Source organism: Dendropsophus ebraccatus, chromosome 13, assembly GCF_027789765.1.
Source record: "Dendropsophus ebraccatus isolate aDenEbr1 chromosome 13, aDenEbr1.pat, whole genome shotgun sequence".
NCBI lineage: Eukaryota > Metazoa > Chordata > Amphibia > Anura > Hylidae > Dendropsophus > Dendropsophus ebraccatus.
This window is the reverse complement of record NC_091466.1, coordinates 75,107,700-75,127,782: the sequence shown is the minus strand read 5'-3', so window position 1 is coordinate 75,127,782 and position 20,083 is coordinate 75,107,700. Positions and strand designations below refer to the sequence as shown.

Here is a 20,083-nt window from a genome sequence, read left to right as displayed (position 1 = left end):
TATGAGCAGCAGTGTAATATGAAGATATCCTATGTAATATAGAGGAGGAGACATAAGTAGTGTAGCAGTAACCTTTGCCCTTTATGTTGTATTTTCTCTCTGGTAGAAGATTGTGTGTTTTAAGCCAGTGTGCTATGGCTGCAGCAGGCTGTGTGCGTGTGCGCACGCCATGGCCGTAGCAGGCTGTGTGTATGCAAGTGTGCGCCATCGCTTCAGCCGCAGCAGGCTGTGTGTATGTGTGCACGCTATGACTTCAGCAGGCTGTGTGTGTGTGCAGGCTGCGTGTGAAAGAGGCAGAAATTAAAGGGGTATTATGGGCAACAGTGAAAATACAGGGTGGACAGGGGGTGTTGGGATCACAGCTCATGGTGTCATAATAGGCTCCTGATCCTGTGATGTCACGGCCTTCACTCAGAAATGCTTGCTCAGCCAATCAGTGAGGCGGGACACAGCTGTAGTCACTGACTGGGTGAGTGGGTAGTTCCTGTGGGGCTGCGATGACTCAGGAGCATGGACGCTAACAGAGAGCTGAAATCTTGGCCTATCACAGGTATCTGGCATTGTTAGCAGTTTTTCTTTGGGTATGGTGAATATTTAGTCTATCTAGTCTAGTTTTTTATTCTTCAGGACACGGTGGCTTTAGACTGGCTGCATCCACTATGCACAGAATTCACAGAAGGGGGTGCACAAACAATATATAAAACCTAACGTTTAATAAATACAAGTAAAAATTATACCCCACGTAAACGGACCAATATACAACACGAAACATGCAAACGTGTAAATCTGCAGTCACTGTTCTTAATGGTATATAGGAGACTTCTACCCTGGTGTTATTATTAACCTATGACCATAACTGAGGCAGTACACCGAGATAACAGTTTATGGTTCTAGGTATATACCATTAAGAACAGTGACTGCAGATTTACACTTTTGCATGTTTCGTGTTGTATATTGGTCCGTTTACGTGGGGTATAATTTTTACTTGTATTTATTAAACGTTAAGTTTTATATATTGTTTGTGTACCCCCTTCTGTGAATTCTATGATATAATTGATGGGGTGCAGCTTAACACACTCCCCGAGTGGATATGTGTACTGTGTATTCACTATGCACAGACACAAATAAGAGAATCTGCTTCATATCTTTGCCATATTCACTCAGAATTAGCTCCAGGAACTGATCTACTTTAGTTTGATAAATAACTACTCCGGTGTCTGACTGGCCACTTGTGAAGGAGCTGTCGACATTGAGAGTCAGAGAAAGCCACGTTAAAGCAAAATAATCAATAAAAATTACTTATACTGAAAAAAAGCAGGAACACTTTTTGGAAGAACATACCCTAAAAGGGGAAATATAAAGGGCCATGCTACTAGGGCACCAGAATTACAATTAAAGGCTACTTACCCAGTTTTGAGGTAGGTTGTTCAGGTGAAGTGATCGTTTTGCTGAAAGGATTTGTAGCTGTGAAAAGGAAAGAATCCAGAAGTGTCAGAGCAAAAAGTACAAAATTATATTCATATTCTATAATAACTCAGGTACCCATGATAAACACGACTGGAGGATTTCTTTTAAGAGCTAAAATAATTAGATGGAAAAACACAACTTTGCCAGGATTAGATGGAAAAACACAACTTTGCCAGGAAAATGTACAGAAGAAGCCCAAGTGTATGCAAGGAGCATGGAGGTCAAGTGTAAGCAAGGTTTTCTACTGCAGCATACAAATGTAACAGCGCTCTCCCACTACTGCCCTGTTCTTACCCATCAAGTATTACTGTCATTTATAAAATTTATATAGTGTCGAGACAAACTATTTTTAGATATAGCCTGGAGAAGTGCTTACTGCAGGAGTCAAACTCCATAGACCTACAATGGAGTCAGTGTCCTGCAGTGAGTGTTAAAGAGACTCTGTACCCACAATCTGACCCCCCCCCCCTAAACCACTTGTACCTTCGAATAGCTGCTTTTAATCCAAGATCTGTCCTGGGGTCCGTTCGTCAGGTGATACAGTTATTGTCCAAAAAAAAATACTTTTAAACTTGTAGCCCGTGCCAAACGGGAGGACCTGTGCCCTAACTTTGCACCCCCCTCCATCCCTCCTCCCCTCTTCATCATTAGGAATGCAACTGGAACATTTTCTTCATTCTGAACATTGCACAGGTCCTTAACGATCCAGCCCATGTTCCGGCCTGCCACAGGTGGGGAATAGGAGGCAATCTGCCTGGAGCATTCCTAATGATGAGGAGGGACGGAGGCGTGGTGCAAAGTTAGGGCACAGATACTCCCGTTTGGCACGGGGCTTCAAGTTTAACAGTATTTTTTTAGGACAATAACTGCATCACCTGCCGAACGGACCACAGGACAGCTCTTGGATTAAAAGCAGCTATCCGAAGGTACAAGCGGTTTGGGGGGGGGGGGGGGGCAGATTGTGCGTACAGAGTAACTTTAAGCATGCTGTTGGGGTTGTCTGGAGTATTATACAGGATGTAACTCAGGATCAGTAATGTAGTGTATGTACACAGTGACCTCACCAGCAGAATAATAAGTGCAGCTCTGGAGTATAATAAAAGATGTAATTCTGTTTATACCTGGAGTATAATAAAAGATGTAATTCTGTTTATACCATGGCACTGTGCTTGAACTTTCTTTGTGTTTAATGTTATATTGTAAAATATGAAATGGAAAAATAAACAGTTAAAAAAAAATGTAACTCAGGATCAGTACAGGATCAGTAATGTAACATATATACACAGTTACATTATGTTATATGGACACATATTAAATGGGTAGTGCAGCTAAAAACTTTTTCTCCCATTCCCTCCCCACATGAAAAGTTATATAGATGCATAATATACATTGGTAGCAAATTAAAGCCCCTTAACCGACTTTTCCTGGTCCTGCTGGCTACCGGAAGTGGCTTACTTCCGGGTTCGGCAAGGACCATGTTACAGCCCATCTGTGGTCGACATGTAGGGCCCATACGTCACAATCTGGGGCGTTCTTGGGGCTCCTGGCACTCCCCCCTGCCTTGGCATGCCTCCCCTGCTCTCTGCTATTGGTTATTCTCTAGCACAGTAATTCCACTACTATTAGTACTACAAGTCCCAGTGCACCCGATGGCCATACACTGAACTGACATGTATCTGGCTATCGGGTGCGCTGGGACTTGCGGTACTAATAGTACTGACATTACTGTAGATAGCGCGGCAGGGTAAAGCAGGTCATACACTGACTAACAGTGTACAACCTGCTTTACCCTGCCGCACATTACCCCATATCCACCTACATGTGCCGCCTTTCCCATACATTATACTGTATCTCCAGTGGGGGAGGGCAGTCCCCAGAGCTGACCCGGTCCTGCTATCCTCCCCCTCTGACCGTCTCCGTAATCCACCCCCAGCAGTGCCACCGGCCCGAACAGCCCAGCAGTGTCCACCCCTCCGCCTCGCTCGGTTATCCACTTCCCGGGAAGAGCAGAGAGCATCAGTGGGACGATCTGAGCTGCGTCGCCGCAATCACAGGGGGTGCAGTGGCCAAAGGCGGGCGGTGAGCAGCGCTGACAGCTACCGAGCCCCGGACACATTGAGCCCATCTGCCGCTCCTGCTGACCGGTAGACGCTGGAACGGCAGATGGGCTCAGTGTGTCCGGGGCTCGGGAGCTTTCAGTGTGCTCACCGCTCGGCTTCGGCCACTGAACCCCCTGTGATTGCGGCACCGCAGCTCAGAGCGTCCCACCGATGCTCTCTGCTCCTCCCGGGAAGTGGATAGCGGAGGGGTAGACGCTGCTGGGCTGTCCGGGCCGGTGACCCTGCTGGGGGTGGCTTACGGAGCCAGTCAGAGCGGGGGATACGGAGCCAGTCAGAGCGGGGGATACGGAGCCGTTCAGAGGGGGATACGGAGCCCGGCAGAGGGGGAGGATAGCACATGTAGGTGGATATGGGGTAATGTGCGTCAGGGTAAAGCAGGTTGTACACTGTTAGTCAGTGTATTACCTGCTTTACCCTGCCACGCTATCTACAGCAATGTCAGTACTATTAGTACTGCAAGTCCCAGCGCACCCGGTAGCCAGACACATGTCAGTTCAGTGTATGGCCATCGGGTGCGCTGGGACTTGCAGTACTAATAGTAGTGGAATTACTGTGCTAGAGGATAACCAATAGCAGAGAGCAGGGGAGGCGTGCCAAGGCAGGGGGGAATTGCCCAGATTGTGACATATGGGCCCTACGTGTCGACCACAGATGGCGGCCCTGGGCTGTAACATGGTCCTTGCCGAACCCGGAAGTAAGCCACTTCCGGTAGCCAGCAGGACCAGGAAAAGTCGGGTAAGGGGCTTAAATTTGCTACCAATGTATATTATGCATCTATATAACTTTTCATGTGGGGAGGGAATGGGAGAAAAAGTTTTTAGCTGCACTACCCCTTTAATGTAAAATTATATTAAAAGTAATCAAATCTTATTTGCACGGATCTTACCATTCTTTTTATTCAGGACAGGCGTTTCAGGTTGCTGAACATCTTCTGTTTCCTCATCCCCATCTTCACAATTCATTTCGACTTCCTGTTCACAAGCCGCTGTTTTGGAGTTCGGCCTTCCCCATTCTGTGTCAGTCCTGCTGTATCTGGAACAAAGCGCACATCATATCACTCCGTCCATCCTCCTCATCTCTTATTGTTTACAGTTATAGAAAAGTATCTATAGTTATAGAAAGTATCTATAGGTGCAAATCCAATCCAATCACAACTAAGCTTTCATTTTAACAGTGCATGTTTAAATCTGATGTTATACGTTTTATCCCCATAGGAAATAACAGTGATGAAAATGAAGTTTAGTCATTTACAGTTTTCTTCTTCACTACTATGCTGAAGCTTTACTGCAGCAATATTGTCTGAATATCATGCATCAAAAGACTGTAAAACATGAGAGCTATCACTCTTATCTGGAAGATAAAGGGTTACATAGGGTGCAAGGATAATGGACAGACAAGGATAAAACAGTCCATAGTGACATTACTGCTGAGGGAATGTGTAGTATGCTTTGAAGACCCAGAATGAAAGATTACTGTCAGGTCTCCAGAGATATACACCGGTGACAGACATATTCGGTATACTGGCTCCACCTAGTGGTGTAATGACAGGACTGCTAGGAGTATAGTGTATAATGTTGGGTCTGTAGCTCTGTTACAGTCTCTATTACAAAGTAAGAATGTATTCAGTATTGTCCTGTGTTCTCAGCCTGCGCTATATTACACTATATAACTGTTAATAAAGCTTATTACTACAATGCTACTAAATGTAAGACACGAGCGATGGATTCCCGGGGATGAAGCCGCTATTGCTTTGATTAAGGAGAATTTAAGTGTCCAGTGTTGACAAGTGAGTACAGATTATTCCTAATCCCCAATCTCCTGAAAGCAGGACCATGACGCCCGTATGCATGCTAAGTGGAACAATACCCTTGCTGATTGTAGATTTAAGAGGAGTTAATCTAATAGCCTAATCTTATCAACCGTATTGGTGGATTTCTGCTGAAATCCTTATAAAACCTACAGATTTTTCAGGAACCAAAGGGGCCTTTTACACGGGTGGATTGTTTTCCCTCCCAACACAGACCCACTATACAGCTGCTTGTCATGTTTTTGTCCTTAGCTTCTAGAAGCCGTAACTTTTACTTTCCATCCTACAGACCCATATACGAGAGTTTTTTTTTTCCTGCATTCTAAGACGAGAAAAAAACCCCCACATACAGTGAAAGAAGAAACTTTACAACTTTGCGGGGCTTTCATGCACTTATCTGCATCTGGGGGGTGTCTGTAAAATTACAATCATACCCAATTTATAGACTTTTTTTTTAATTTTACTCCTTTTACATCTTAAACTTATTTGCTTAAAATTGCCTTTCTTCTGCCTCTTCTAACTGTATATTTTCCACCTATAGGCATAGGTGTAATTTTTATCAGTAGCATCTTGGAGTAGATGAGAGTTTTGACTGCTTTTTAACTTTTTTTTCTGATATTTTTACAGAATGGAGTCTATGGAACGGGCAGAGAACCACACGGGAGAAAGCGACAGAATCCGCAGCGGGTTATCTGCTTGGATTCCATAGTGTGAATGCACCAAATATTTTGATATTATGTGACCAAAATTAGCAATCTTGGCATTTGGATTTTATTTGTACTTATAATTCTGCAATACCAAATGTTTATTTACATATTTTATTTTGAACATCCATAGGGGGGGGGTGTTTTTTTTTTTTAAAACATTTGTATTATTTTTTCCCAGTTTTTAAGTACCCCTAGTACATAGCACTTCTTAGTTAGATTGGTGCTCTGCTGGTACAGACTCACTCAGCACTAGGGCTGGCACAGAGGCCTAATAAACAGTCAGCACCCTCTAGCTGCATCAGTTACAGCTTAACAACGACATCTCCTCCTGGTCACAAGTCGACTTATTGTCTGCTGAGGCTTGGCATCCCAATGTTCCTAAAGAATGGGCCTCAGGTCACTCAGGTTGTGGGGGTACAGAGTTACCAGCCTCTACGTGGTGACTCAGCTTTTCTATCAGATTTAGGTCTGAAGAAAGTAAAGCCACTTCATGTGGGGCCCCCCAGTCTCCAGTCTGTGATCTTTAGGAGATAGAGCATTGTTGTTCATGATTAAATAAGAACTGTGTTGTTCATGCTGTGCCATTAAAAGTTTGGGAACGCTGTGCGACAACCCTATGGAAGGGCTATTGCAGCCGTATTTTTACACAACCTACCCATGTAATTGAGACACGGCAGCACATACTAAAAGCATAATGAATCAGGCAATTATATCTACAGGTTATATCAGCGTTCAGCCCTTATATTCTTAAAAAAGCTAATTGAGTCGTTGCTACGGATAGAAAGTCACTTTTCTTAAAGGTGAAGTCCGGCGAAATTAGTTATTTGCAAGCAGGTGGGGGGGGAACATAATAAACAAGCACTGCTTGCCTCTCCCCGTGCCTCTGCAGCGCCACGCCATGAGCTCTGGCGGGGGACCTGGAGCCTATTTTCCTGAGTTGCAACGTTGTCATGATTCGTGGGGAAAAACACCTGACCCGGCTAATGGATTGCCTGCTCAGCCAATCAGTGACTGCAGTTAAGTCGTGACTTTGGTACAGAATGAGATCCAGCAGTCTGGCGGGAATCCCAGGGACGTAAGACGGAGCTGTGGTGGCACAGGGAGAAGTAGCGCTTGTTTGTTATGTTCCTCCCTGCTTTTAAGATGTTTTTTTTACTTTACTTCCCCTTTAAGATCTGACAAGCTTCTCCACATCTCATCATCAATAGGATAGATGAACAGCAGCAGCAGCAGCTTAGTAAAATGACACTGTATAAATCAGGGTACTCTACAAGGTTAGCAGACCCTTTTATATTTACCCAGCATTCATCCTGCTCCGGAAATCTTCCTCTTCCTCCTCATCTTCCTGCTGTTGGGCAGATGCCAATTCTGCTGCTTTCTCCAGAGCCATTTCACTGAGCCGCTGGGCCAGAATTAGTCTCTTGGAGCGCGAGGCATACTTAATAGCCAGGTTCATCACGTTCTGAGTCATGAGCTCGGCCAGCTCCATGCAGCGGAATTCACGCTCCAGTTTGCAAGACAACTGCACAAGTTATAAAAGAAAAGTAATAACATGTACACGTGTGTATATACCCTTCCCCTCAGTTTTGTCAGCTGCATCTAAATGGATAAATAACACTGAGGAGTTGTTATGTATGGAGCGGGCTCGAGCCTAGAACTCTTCATACCCCCTTACCAGCCCAATGAGGAAAATACACGTCACAGGTCATTAAGTATGCATGTTTTCAAGAATTTCATAGCTTTCTCCTATTTTACTATGTAAACACATATACTCACCGCAAACATCTTCATTAACAATTCCTGCTGCTCCTTTTCGGCGTCAGTCTTGACATTTTCGTCACATTCGTAACCATTCTTAGCTAAATAATCAAGGTGATTGGTGAAGATTTGAGACCTCCAATATTGCTCCTGGGAAACAATGGTTCAGACATCAGCATAAATATACATACAAGCTAACAGGGTATCATACAATGGCCCCAAACTACTTATGCAAGTAACACAAATTAGATTTAGGTTTCAGGGACCAAATCTCAAAAAAAAAAAAATCTCTATTCATTTTATCATCATTAAATCCACTTAAAGAGGACCTGTCATCCCTGTTGCCGGGGTGACAGGCTCCTAACCCCCCGCTAGAGCCCCTCATACTTACTTGATCGCGCTGCTGAGATGAGTCCGACGCTCATAGAGAATGAACAGTGAGTCCGACGCTCCATTCATTCTCTATGAGCGACGGACTCATCTCAGCGGCGCGTGCCGGGCTTCCCGCAGGGATATCTCCGCCAGGGACCGGCCGAAGAAGCTGGACCCGGCGCAATCAAGTAAGTATGAGGGGCTCTAGCGGGGGGTCGGGAGCCTCCAGGGGTGACAGGTCCTCTTTAAGTCTATTCATTAGTGGTAAAAAGTTACATCCAGCATTAAGGTGGCCATACAACTTCAATAACGGACTGAGTCTTGATCAATCGTTCACCTGTGTGTTAATTCTCCCACCCTTTGCCCCATACACAAGTGTGTCCAGCTCGGCAGAGCTTTCCTGCATTCTCTATGGGGAAGAGAGAAGTAAGAGCTTCGGCTTCTCCTTATGAACTAAGGGACTGCCTGTGATTTTCCATTAAGGACGATCCCTTTCATCACCGACTTCTGTCAATAGATGTTCAGGACAGCCGAATCTGCCACAAGCGGTGGGTTCGGCCGACAATAGCCTAAAGTGTATGGGGGCCTTTACACTGATCGCCTTTCGATATATTATATAAGGTATACCCCCACCACTAAACTATTTTTAAGAGCCATGGTGCTCATGTGAGTGCTGCAGCCTCTAGCATGTTTATAAGTACTTTTTCATGCAATCACATTACTATTAGGAGTAAGGACAACATTGCATTACCTTGCATTATCAGTAAAATGCAGCCATACAAGGAGAAACAAAAGTAAACATTCAAAGGGTTGCAGCTCTAGGACCCCTGACGATCTATTATTATATCAATATTAGATTAGTAGGATACCACTTTAATGACTGATCTATAACAGCACACCCCACCTTGTAGCAAATGGTCTGAAGTCAGAATTGCTTACCTCCATCTGTCCTTTCTCTGTGGTAATTTGACAGTAAGGAAGTTTGAAAGGCAAAATTGCCACCGCTGGACGTGGAAGTGTTGGTGGAAATCTTGAACCTTTGCAAGGGATACACCTTTAAATGCAAAATACGTATGAAAATTTTCAACAATTCATCTATGATACTAATACATTTAGCTTATGCAAGATTCAGTGATAGTCAACTCTACCCATATAATTCTTGTATTAGGTAGAACAGCTACCCTCATAATACCATCTAAGGCCAGCAATGATACCCCTTGTTGATTGGCAAGCTGCCAGGGGACCTACAAACACAACCACATGAACATTACGCAAACCCTTCACACAATGCTGGTGCTAACCCAGCCTCATATAATAAACTATTACCAACCTTAACTGCTGAGGGTTCTCATGGACACCAACCACCCAATAGTGATCTGACTTTCCTTTGCAATGTTCCTGGGTGTTGCACACAGGGGTCCAAGTATGTCCAAGTGATCTGTTCAGCAGTCGCACAACCCCCTCTGAATCTACGTAACAGGGGCTCCCTGATAAGAAAATGCACACGTTTCCGTCAAACAGGTCATCGCATTTAGTCGTATGTATAACAGGGTGAGGGTTATCAGGCTTGTAAAACATGGCTGCATTCTTCTAGAAACAGCAATACAACAAGCAACCTGAGGACAGGGGTAGAGCTGTTTTTGCAAGAAAGTAGCTGTTCTTTGTCTAATCCTGGATAACCCCTTCTAACCCAAATAACAAGGCTACATATCACCTTCAGTCAGTTGTCATGGGTAGTGCTTGAGATTTACTTCTCTACACAAACTTGTCATTGTTTCAAGTTGCAGGTCCAGGATGCAGTGAAGCAATTTGTGGTGACTCCCAAACACTAGCTGGAGTGGCTAATATTGCATTTAAGACCACCCTTATAGGAAAGGCACCTAGTTATGTGACTGCTGGCAAATAGGCCTCACAGCAAACACACTGCGTCCTAAAATCGTGACAAAACCCCAATGTGTGAACGCAGCCAAAGGCATCCCATGCCCCCCACCCTACCCCAGCCTTTTCCGGTCAGCCGAATGCTCCTGGCTAATCAAATATATTAATATATCAACATCTGCATCCCTTTCCCACTGAATAAGTATCAGGAAAAAAAACTGTAGGACTAAGGAGGAGATTTATCAAAGGGTGTAAAATTTAGATTGGTGCAAACTGGCCACAGCAGCCAATCACAGCTCAGCTTTCCTTTCACCAGAGCTGGAAGCTGGGCTGTGATTGGTCGCTGTGGCCAGTTTGCACCAGTCTAAATTTTACACCCTTTGATAAATCTCCCCCATAGTGTACATCTCCAGACGGTTTAATGGAAAACTAAAACAGAAGACAAAAGCAACTTTGTAGCAAATAAATAAATAAATAAAAACAAACAACTGATTCATAATCTCTTGCGTTATGATTTCACAATTGTGGTTTTACATGGAAAGCTTCATCACACGTCCATCTATAATTTTAGGTCAAGCTGTTAAAGGATACCTGTCACCCCCCGTGCGGGGGTGACAGGCTCCCGACCCCCCGTTAGACGCCCTATACTTACCTAATCGCGCCAGGTCCCGCTTCCTGATGCGGTCAGGTCACGGAGATTTCAGCTTCCGAAGCCCGGCGCACACGCTGACAGGAGAGTCCGATGCCCATAGAGAATGACGGAGCATCGGACTCCCCCATTCATTCTCTATGAGCGTCGGACTCGGGACGCGGACGCGCGCACCGGGCTTCGGGAGCTGAAATCTTCGTGACCCGACCGCATCAGGAAGCGGGACCCGGCGCGATTAGGTGAGTATAGGGGGATCTAGCAGGGGGTCAGGAGCCTGTCACCCCGGCACGGGGGGTGACAGGTCCTCTTTTAATTCCCTGCATATGCTTATGACATATAAGTGAGACAGGAAACGCTTTAGGTGTGTGAACTGTATCCATGTGCCATCTAGTGACAAAATGCAGAACTGCACTTTTCATGGACATTCATCACTACTATATGAAGATAACTTATGATGCAGTCTGTACCCATGATCGCCAAAATGCTAACAATCTTCTTAACCCCTTAAGGACAGGGCCTGAAATGGCCGTAAGGACCGAGACAAATTTTATGAATATGACCTGTGTCACTTTATTCATTAATAACTTCGGGATGCTTTTACCTATCCAGCTGATTCTGAGATTGTTTTCTTGTGACATATTGTACTTCACATTTCTGGTAAATTTGAGTCGATACTTATAACGAATCTTTATGAAAAAATCCAAAATAACGTGAAAAAATGCAAAAAAAATGCATTTTTCCAACTTTGAAACTTTTCTGCTTATACAGAAAATGGTTATGCCACATAAATTATATATTAAATAGCATTAGCAACGTGTCTACTTTATGTTGGCGGCTTTTATTAAACTATATTTCATTTTTTTAGACAATAGAAAGCTTAAAACATTAGCAGCAATTTTCCAAATTTTCAGTAACATTTCAAAATCAGATATTTTTAGGGACCTTTTTTCAGGTTTATAGTGTATTTGAGGGGACTGTATGTTAGGAAGCCCCACAAAGCACCCCATTTCAGAAACTGCACCCCCCAAACTCTGCAAAAGCAGATCCAGAAAGTTTTAACCCTTTAGGGGAGTCACAGAAATAAAAGCTAAGTGTTTAAGAAATTTGAAAATTTTAATTTTCTTTGCAGAGATTTTATTGTAATCCAATATTTTTCATAATTATAAACCTATTACCAGAGTAATGCCCCCCAATATTGATTGCCCCGTTTCTGCAGTTTATAGAAATACCCCATATGTGGCCCTAATGCGCTATTTGACGCAACCACAAGCCTCAGATATAAGGGAGCACCTAGTGAATTTCAATGGCTCCGTTATATTTGGTCATTTTTGACTGTACCACTTCAGGTTGGCAGAGGCTCTGGGGTGCCAAAACATAAGAAACACCCCTAAAGGGACACCATTTAGAAAACTACACCCCTAGAGGAATGTAACAAGGGGTGCGGGGAGCATTTGGACCCCACAGGTGCTTCACAGATTTTAAGAACAATGTGGTGTAAAAAAGGAAAAATTCTATTTTTCACATTAAATTGTTGATCTAGCCTTCAATTTTTAATTTTTACAAGGGGATAAAATGAAAAAAAAAAAAAAAAAAACACCAAACGTGTAGCGCAGTTTCTCCAGAGTACGGAAATACCCCACATGTGGACATAAAGTGCCAAGCGGGCGCAGGACGAGCCTCCAAAGGGAAGGAGCGCCAATTGGCTTTTGGAAGCTGAATTTCACTGGAATGGATTTCAAGGGCCATGTCGCATTTACAGAGCCCTCGTGCTGCCAAAACACTGGAAACCCCCCACAAGGGACCCCATTCTGGAAACTACACCCCTCAAGGAATCTAACAAGGGGTGCAATGAGGATATGGACCCCACTGGTGACGGGCACAAATGTGGAACAATGTGACGTGAAAGGGAAAACTTTCATTTTTTCACTTTCACGGTACAAATGTGCCTGTTATCAAGGGGTCCATATCCTCACTGCACCCCTTGTTAGGTTCCTTGAGGGGTGTATTTTCCAGAATGGGGTCACTTGTGGGGGGTTTTCACTGTCTTGGCAGCACGAGGGCTCTGTAAATGCGACATGGCGTTCATCACCCATTCTGGCCAAATCCAACCTCCAAAATCCAAATGGCGCTCCTTCCCTTCGGAGGCTTGCCCCGCGCCCACATGGTGCTTTATGTCCACATGTGGGGTATTTACGGGGGAAATTGCTCTACACATTTTGTGTGGTTTTTTTCTCATTTAACCCCTTGTGAAAATGAAAAATTTAAGGCTAAACCAACATTTTAGTGTAAAAAATGTAATATTTCATTTTCACGCCACATTGTTCCACATTTGTGCCCGTCACCAGTGGGGTCCATATGCTCACTACACCCCTTGTTACATTCCTTGAGGGGTGTAGTTTCCATAATGGGGTCACTTGTGGGGGGATTCAATTGTCTTGGCAACACAGGGGTTTTAAATGCAACATGGCCCTCGAAATCTATTTCAGCCAAATCCAGCCTCCAAAAACCAAATGGCGCTCCTTCCCTTTGGAGGCTTACCCTGCACCCGCATGGCGCTTTATGTCAACATGTCGGGTATTTCTGTACTCAGGGGAAATTGCTCTACATATTGTGTTTTTTTTTTATCTTTTAAGCCCTTGTGAAAATGAAAAAATCAAGACAAGATCAATGATTTAGTGTAAAAATTAAAATTTTTTTACAATAAATGTAGATTTTTTTTCCATTTCCACAAGGGGTTAAAAAAGAAAATGAACACAAAACGTGTAGGGTAATTTCCCTCGAGTACGAAAATACCCCACATGTGGACATAATGTGCCATATGGGCAGAGGGAAAGCCACCAAAGGGACAGAGCGCCATTTAGAGGCTGGAATGGAGGATGGAGGCCATGTTGCAATTACAAAGCTCCTGTGCGGCCAGGACAGTAGAAACCCCCCACATGTGACCCCATTCTGGAAATTACACCCCATAAGGAATCCAACAAGGGGGTACAGTGAGCATATGGACCCCACTGGTGACGGGCACATAAGTGGAACATGTGCCGTGAAAATAAAAAATACAATTTCTTTCATTTTCACGTCCCAAATGTGCCCGTCTCCAGGGGGCCATATCCCCACTGCCCGTCTTGTTAAGATTCCTTATGGGGTGTAGTTTCCAGAATGGGGTCACTTGTGGGGGGTTTCTACTGTCCTGGCCGCACAGAGGCTTTGTAATTGCATCATGGCCTCCTCTAATGCGAATGGCGGCCATACCTATTTAGCTGGGGAAAAGGGACAATTCTAATTTATTTGGGGGTATTAGGCCAATTATTAGTTTATAAGGTTGAAAATAACAGGTGTCCATCAAATTCAACCTGTGTTGATCCAGAGGAAGGCAAAAAACCCTCGTGAGGCAGACGACAGTAGCCTCCTCACAGGGAAAAAATTCCTTCCCGACTCCATATTGGCGATCAGAATAATCCCTGGATCAACGTGACCCATGAAATAGGAATAAGGGACAGAATTTAGAAAATGTAGAACCCCAATGAGGTGTGGTGCACCTTGAAGCGATCCTGTATGCAGAGGCCGGGGTGATCAGGACAGGTGTCACACTGGAAATGGTGTCCTTCCTGATCCCCCTGTTACCCCACATTCTGCACTTCTTCTGGGGTCTCCTGTTTTCCATTGTGGGGGACGTCACCTGGAAAATATTGCCCTGGTTCGATACGGGGTCCTTCATATCCAGAAGCGCAGGACAGCACCAATCGCCATTGCTTTCCGGGTCACCGATGACCCGGAAAGCTGTATTCAGCTGCTATCAGCTGATCTGTATTGATCAGCCTATAGCAGCGATCGTTGGCACGGGGAAGGGGGGGGTTAACCACCCCTCGTGCCGACGAGCAGAGATTGCCTGCTATACATTATAGCAGGCCATCTTCCCCGATCGCTGCGTGTGTACACACAGCGATTGGGGAAACCGTGGGCGTACATTTACGCCCTGTTGCCTTAAAGCCCAGGCAGCGGGGGTGTAAATGTACGCCCGCGGTACTTAAGGGGTTAAACTTCATGAAACACAAAAAACAAAACCCAATTCTCTGCATCAGACTTGATCTTACCTTCAGCGCTGAATCCGAGCCAGGAGAGGAAACTTTTCTTCGACAAGGGAAGAGGATTTCCTTGCAGGACTTGCCTCCTTTGTTTACCTAGCTCAAGAAGTTGTACTCCAAGACACTGGTCTCCATCAAAGCCAGTACCTGAAACATAGCAGGCAGGGTGGTTTACTACACCAGTGTATTAGTATTCAAAGAGACCCTTCCCTTTAAAGCCATTTTGCTGGCTCAGTTTCGAATGACTGTGGCAAGGGCTTATTGTAGGTATTGAGGCATTAAGTATTGTTTCTTTTTCTCATTGGATAATGGACCAACCTCTGTGATAGACAATAAGAAGTTGCTCTCCGTGACCTGACATGCAGACAACTGGCCCAAGGAGGCTGAAGATCTCCTTCTGAACTCCGCCCACAGTGAAGATGCGAACTAGCAATGCACTAGTGGCACAGGCTACCCATCCCTGGCCCAGGCACACTGCTTGGATGTCCTCTCCTTTAGGCATGTCCACCATCCATTCTTTGCTGTTGTCCCATGAGCTGAAGTGCATACACTGGAGTTTGCTGTGTGAACAATGAAACTGTTAAGGTATGTTTCAAGTTTTAACTGTATTGATTTACACAGCATAAAAATCTGCAGGGCATACAGGACATGCGAACATGGGCCTTAGAATGACACTCAGAAAAGCTGGTGTGATTGTCCACAATGGGGCCAGTCTGTCATCTATGGAAGAAAAGAGAAGGACCTGGCTCAAGTAGAAAAAAGTGGCCTAACCTAATAGTTGTAATAATTTTTATTTATATAGCGCCAAGTGATTCCGCAGCACTTCACATGCCCGGATTAACCCTCACCTTGCCAGCTCTTCAGTGCTTTCACATGCCAGCAGTACAGCTTCTTGGGACAGGTCTGCTATAACGTAGTTAAGACTATTAGTCAAGTGGATTGCATGATGTATGGATGTGTCATGAAACTCTACATCAATGGCATTGTCTTGTTCATCATTGTAGCAGCGTATAACACCGATGGAGTTCCACATCTACAGAAAAAAAGAGGTTTAGAAAGATGTCACTAAAATAGTAAGATAGTAAAATATACGTAAAAAGTCTTGTGGCCGTCCCCAACGCTCACTTTTACAAGTTTCTGCAGCTAAGACATGCGCTCTAGACACAATTCTTCAATAATACCCTTCCCATCTCCTCCTATCCACTTATTGGCATACTTCGCACCCAAGGACCCAGAGGTCTGATATCTATGCTGTATTCCCATCTGATCAGAGCAAAAGCAGAACACACACCAGTGCCGGCCTAGAAAAATGTAAAGCACTGATACCAGCCATGTCTCTGAGGCATATGAAGAGATGCTGGAATCCCACCTTCATGTATCCCCATCCATTAACAATAAGCTCATTCAGCTTTATTTTCTCCACCAATGTTATCTCACTCGGGTTAGGCTACACTGCATGGGAAAAATACCCACCCCTGCGTGCCCTAAGTGCCTGGCCAAACCGGCTGATTTTTGGCACATGGTGTGCCCTAGAATGGTTACTTTTTGGAATGATATTGTACATTTTCTGTCTACTGTTTGTGGGGTCCAGGTGCCGTTTGACCCGACGGTGTGGACTCACCATGTGCGCATTTTCCTCAGGGAAACTCTTTTCCTAACTAGAAAAGCATTGCAATGGATCGATAGAAGCCCTCCTGACAAACAGCAATGGATGTCTTTAGTTAACACTATTGTTTCCTATGAACGCATTGTATATCTGCATAGGCACTGTCCCACCAAATTTCATAAGATCTGGGACCAATGGTGTAATTCCCCTATCACTACGATCTCCCCAACAGATCTACCCTCCCCTTGAGGGATAAGTACATTGGCTGACTCCACACTTTCCTCTATGACCTATAACGCTATTTCTGGTACTGTTCTATTGGTTTTGATGGTAGAAGTTACGTTACCTCTGCACTATTGTTTATTGAGTGTATCATTATTTGTGATGTGTATTACTCTTGCCGTAAGACTTATTTCCACTTCCTCCTTTTTTTTCACAATTGTATTACTAGCCTTACCCTGTGATGTTTTACACTTTAATAAAACTGAGTTAAAAAAAAAAAGTTTTGTGGCCGTCATAGAGGGGCGTCCATTACAAAGATCCACGTACTGCATGTTCTGTCATGAATTCATTCAACAGGCCATTTGAAATACCACCTTTCATCTATAGATCTTAAGTGAAGACCATAGATATGCACTGATTTCTGCTTTTTTATCAGCATATATCACTACAATGTATCCAATGTTTTTAAATAATTTATAAAGCCGGTTTCTACTGACACTTACCATGAAGCGGTGTAATAGATGTGAGGGGGTAGAGCCAGGCTGGAAAGGCTTTTGTGGAGGGGTTGGCATTGGCCCACTATAAGAAGGTTTGGAAGGATAAGGAATAGCTTGCGCTTTGATGGACTGATCATCCTCTTCTCCTTGTGGTTTCTCTGTATCATTTGCTTTCAAGGATAAAATATCTGAAAACAGTCAGGAAATAGACAGCTATAAGTAGCTATAAGTGGACCTGTCAGCAGGCAGGGTACAAAACGGCTTCTTTCCCCTAATCAGGAGATATAACTCTTATTTCAGTCCTTCACTCCAGTGCTGAGATGTTAGCTGTAGAAATTTAATGCAAAACTAGGAGATCATAGGGCAATACCACCAGCTGCAAAAGACCAACAATGTTTGCTGCACTGAGTCCTGGTAAATTAGCATATACAGTACTGATTGACTATGTTCGGCTACTGAAATGAATGGCATCTGCTACTCTCCGCCACAGTATGTCAGCATCCTGTCCTCAACAGAATGCTGACTGATACCTGTGACAGAGGCACAAAATGCAATGTACACCTAAGATATCTGTTAGGCGTCAAATGGTTTGTTGGCAACTGTCCCTCCCAGCATGCAGTTGTGTCTGTACATGCCTGGTGTCACATTGTGGGAGGGTATATCTGGACAACCCCTTTAAATATGTAAATGTTCCTTCCTTTGGCTGACATGATATATTCTCAGGCCAATCAAAGGCTGCAGCTGTGCCCCGCCTCAGTCACTGATTGGCTTGGCAGACCTGCAACGTTACAGCCCCAGATGCTGCCAAACGACAGGATGGAGCGGTAAGATAGTGATCCAGGAAGATAAGTGAGCTTTATTATTTTTACACAAACCATCCCCAGGTATATCTATAAATAAAGTTAAAAAAAATGTCCCTGGCCTGAAAATATAGTAAGATACCAATGCACACTAAAAAATGCTAATTTAGGGAGAAACTGTTGTTTCTATTTAATGCGTGTCACCTAAAGAATTGTCATCGTCATCCAAGATGGTTCGTTTTTTGGCATGACCGGAAACAGGAGTGAAATTGTCATCGTCATCTTCATTTCCCACAGAAGCCTGATGATCAATCATATCTCCATTTAAGAAGTCTTCATCATCGTCATCACCATCAAAGAGTGCATCGTAGTCTTTTTTTGCAGCACTTTTCGCCTATTGAAAAGAAGGTTAACACAAACATGTTGTAGCTTAGACAGCGCGTAGTATGGCTCAGTGTTTTACATTTTATCCCCATCACAGAAAACGTTTTCTTCACACTAGAAAATTGAAGCAATCTAATACCCCCCTCCCCCCCTTTAATCATTCAACCTGAACAATGTAATTCAGTAACACTTACCTTGGTGCTGGCTGATACAGCATCCTCTTGACAGACATTCTCAAGCACTGCTACGTTGCCCTCGTTGTCAGTGTAGGCGACTTGAGGCTGCGTCGGGTGCCAGCAAAGACAACAGATTGTAAACCCCTTGTCATGTTGTTCCCTAGCATTAAAAAAACAGACAAAACTGAGAAGATGGATACACAGCAGGTATGTACCTATTCAATACCACCACAGCTGTATGTGCCATATTCCTCCCCCCTCCCCTTTTTTTTTTTTAAATTCTTTATTTACTGAGTACGCGGGGGAGGCACGGCAACATGCCCAACCAGACCCAAACATGACATCCAAATGCATTCCTAAGTGCACACTCATACACTCATAACAACCAAACATATGATGGAGTAAAAACATTTTTTCAATAATAACATGAAGGCACAATTTAAGTAAGGCAGAGTAAGTTAGGGATAGATAATGTCTCAGAGGACCGGAATCCAAACAAAGAACTTCGAAATAAGTGAAGGGATTAGGCAGAGTGCGTAGAAAATGGCACAATTGCGCACCTCGCCACGGACCCAGGGGGACAGGGCCTGACAGGTTTTGCAATGTCATAGAGGATACCCACTCGACGTCAGTCAGAAAGGATTCTCTACACTCTACACTCTACACTTAACTGCCTTGACCCAGGCCCAAAAAGTCAGGTCCTCTAGTCTGGGGGCGAACATAGGATTTCCCAGGATAGGGAACGAAGCAGAGTGCGTCGGGAGAAGGTATGATCAGCTAGTAGATTTGGCACATGCCAGTAGAGTGGGGCCTACAGTTGGGTGTGACCGTAACCTGACCAAATGCACCAGATGTATCCAAGGGGCACATTTGAGAGGAGTGCTGGTGAAGGACTGTTCCAGGCCCACCCAGGGCTTAGTTTCTGTGTGATGACACTAGTCAATGGCACGGGTTAACAAAGACGCCGTATGATAGACATGAAGGTCGGGCAGGCCTAAACCACCACTATGTTTAGGGGGATGTAGGACAGATCTCTGAAGACGGGAACATTGGTTGTTCCATACAAACTTAATCTGTAGCAAAGCCAGTGTTTTAGAAAAGGAAGGAGGAATATGGGTTGGGATGCACTGGAAGGAGTACAGCAGCTTTGGGAGAGTGGTCATTTTGAAAATCGAGCATCTCCCGAACCAGAAAAAGTACCCCCGGGTCCACACCACGCTTTGCTCCTGTATTTTGGCTAGAAGGGGAGGGAAATTCAATAAGTACAACTCTTTTAGGTCTGCAGGGAGAGCAATACCCAAGTAACGGATTGTTTTCCCCGCTTTTTAATTCTGTATGACTAAAATAAAAAGAAAAATATTGAAGGATGTCCACTTACTTTACTGGAGAATAACTACAAAATACAGCGGAACAAATTCTTTATGCCTCTATAAACCTGTGTGCATGAGACCTTACAAAGGGGTGTCCGAGCCATCACATTCAAGGATCTGTGTAACATATGGAGATGAGCAAATCCGAGCGTGCAGCATTTGATTACCAGTGGCTGCAGAAACTGGAT

At 44.3% G+C, this 20,083-nt stretch overlaps 1 protein-coding gene across 3 annotated transcripts in view; it reads right to left on the bottom strand.

Annotated features, from left to right (window-relative positions):
• The window catches only part of WDHD1 (WD repeat and HMG-box DNA binding protein 1), a 56,542-nt gene that overhangs the window by 7,495 nt on the left and 28,964 nt on the right, over window positions 1–20,083 (bottom strand). For all 3 annotated transcript variants that reach the window (XM_069950614.1, XM_069950612.1, XM_069950613.1), the window contains exons 10-21: window positions 18,544–18,685; window positions 18,170–18,359; window positions 17,172–17,353; window positions 15,689–15,873; window positions 15,159–15,400; window positions 14,850–14,987; window positions 9,562–9,718; window positions 9,171–9,285; window positions 7,878–8,009; window positions 7,400–7,623; window positions 4,474–4,619; window positions 1,408–1,464 (exon numbers count right to left, since the gene is read on the bottom strand). In XM_069950614.1, coding sequence (XP_069806715.1) covers window positions 1,408–1,464; window positions 4,474–4,619; window positions 7,400–7,623; window positions 7,878–8,009; window positions 9,171–9,285; window positions 9,562–9,718; window positions 14,850–14,987; window positions 15,159–15,400; window positions 15,689–15,873; window positions 17,172–17,353; window positions 18,170–18,359; window positions 18,544–18,685 — 1,910 coding nt within the window. The remainder of the gene's footprint in view (window positions 1–1,407; window positions 1,465–4,473; window positions 4,620–7,399; window positions 7,624–7,877; window positions 8,010–9,170; window positions 9,286–9,561; window positions 9,719–14,849; window positions 14,988–15,158; window positions 15,401–15,688; window positions 15,874–17,171; window positions 17,354–18,169; window positions 18,360–18,543; window positions 18,686–20,083) is intronic.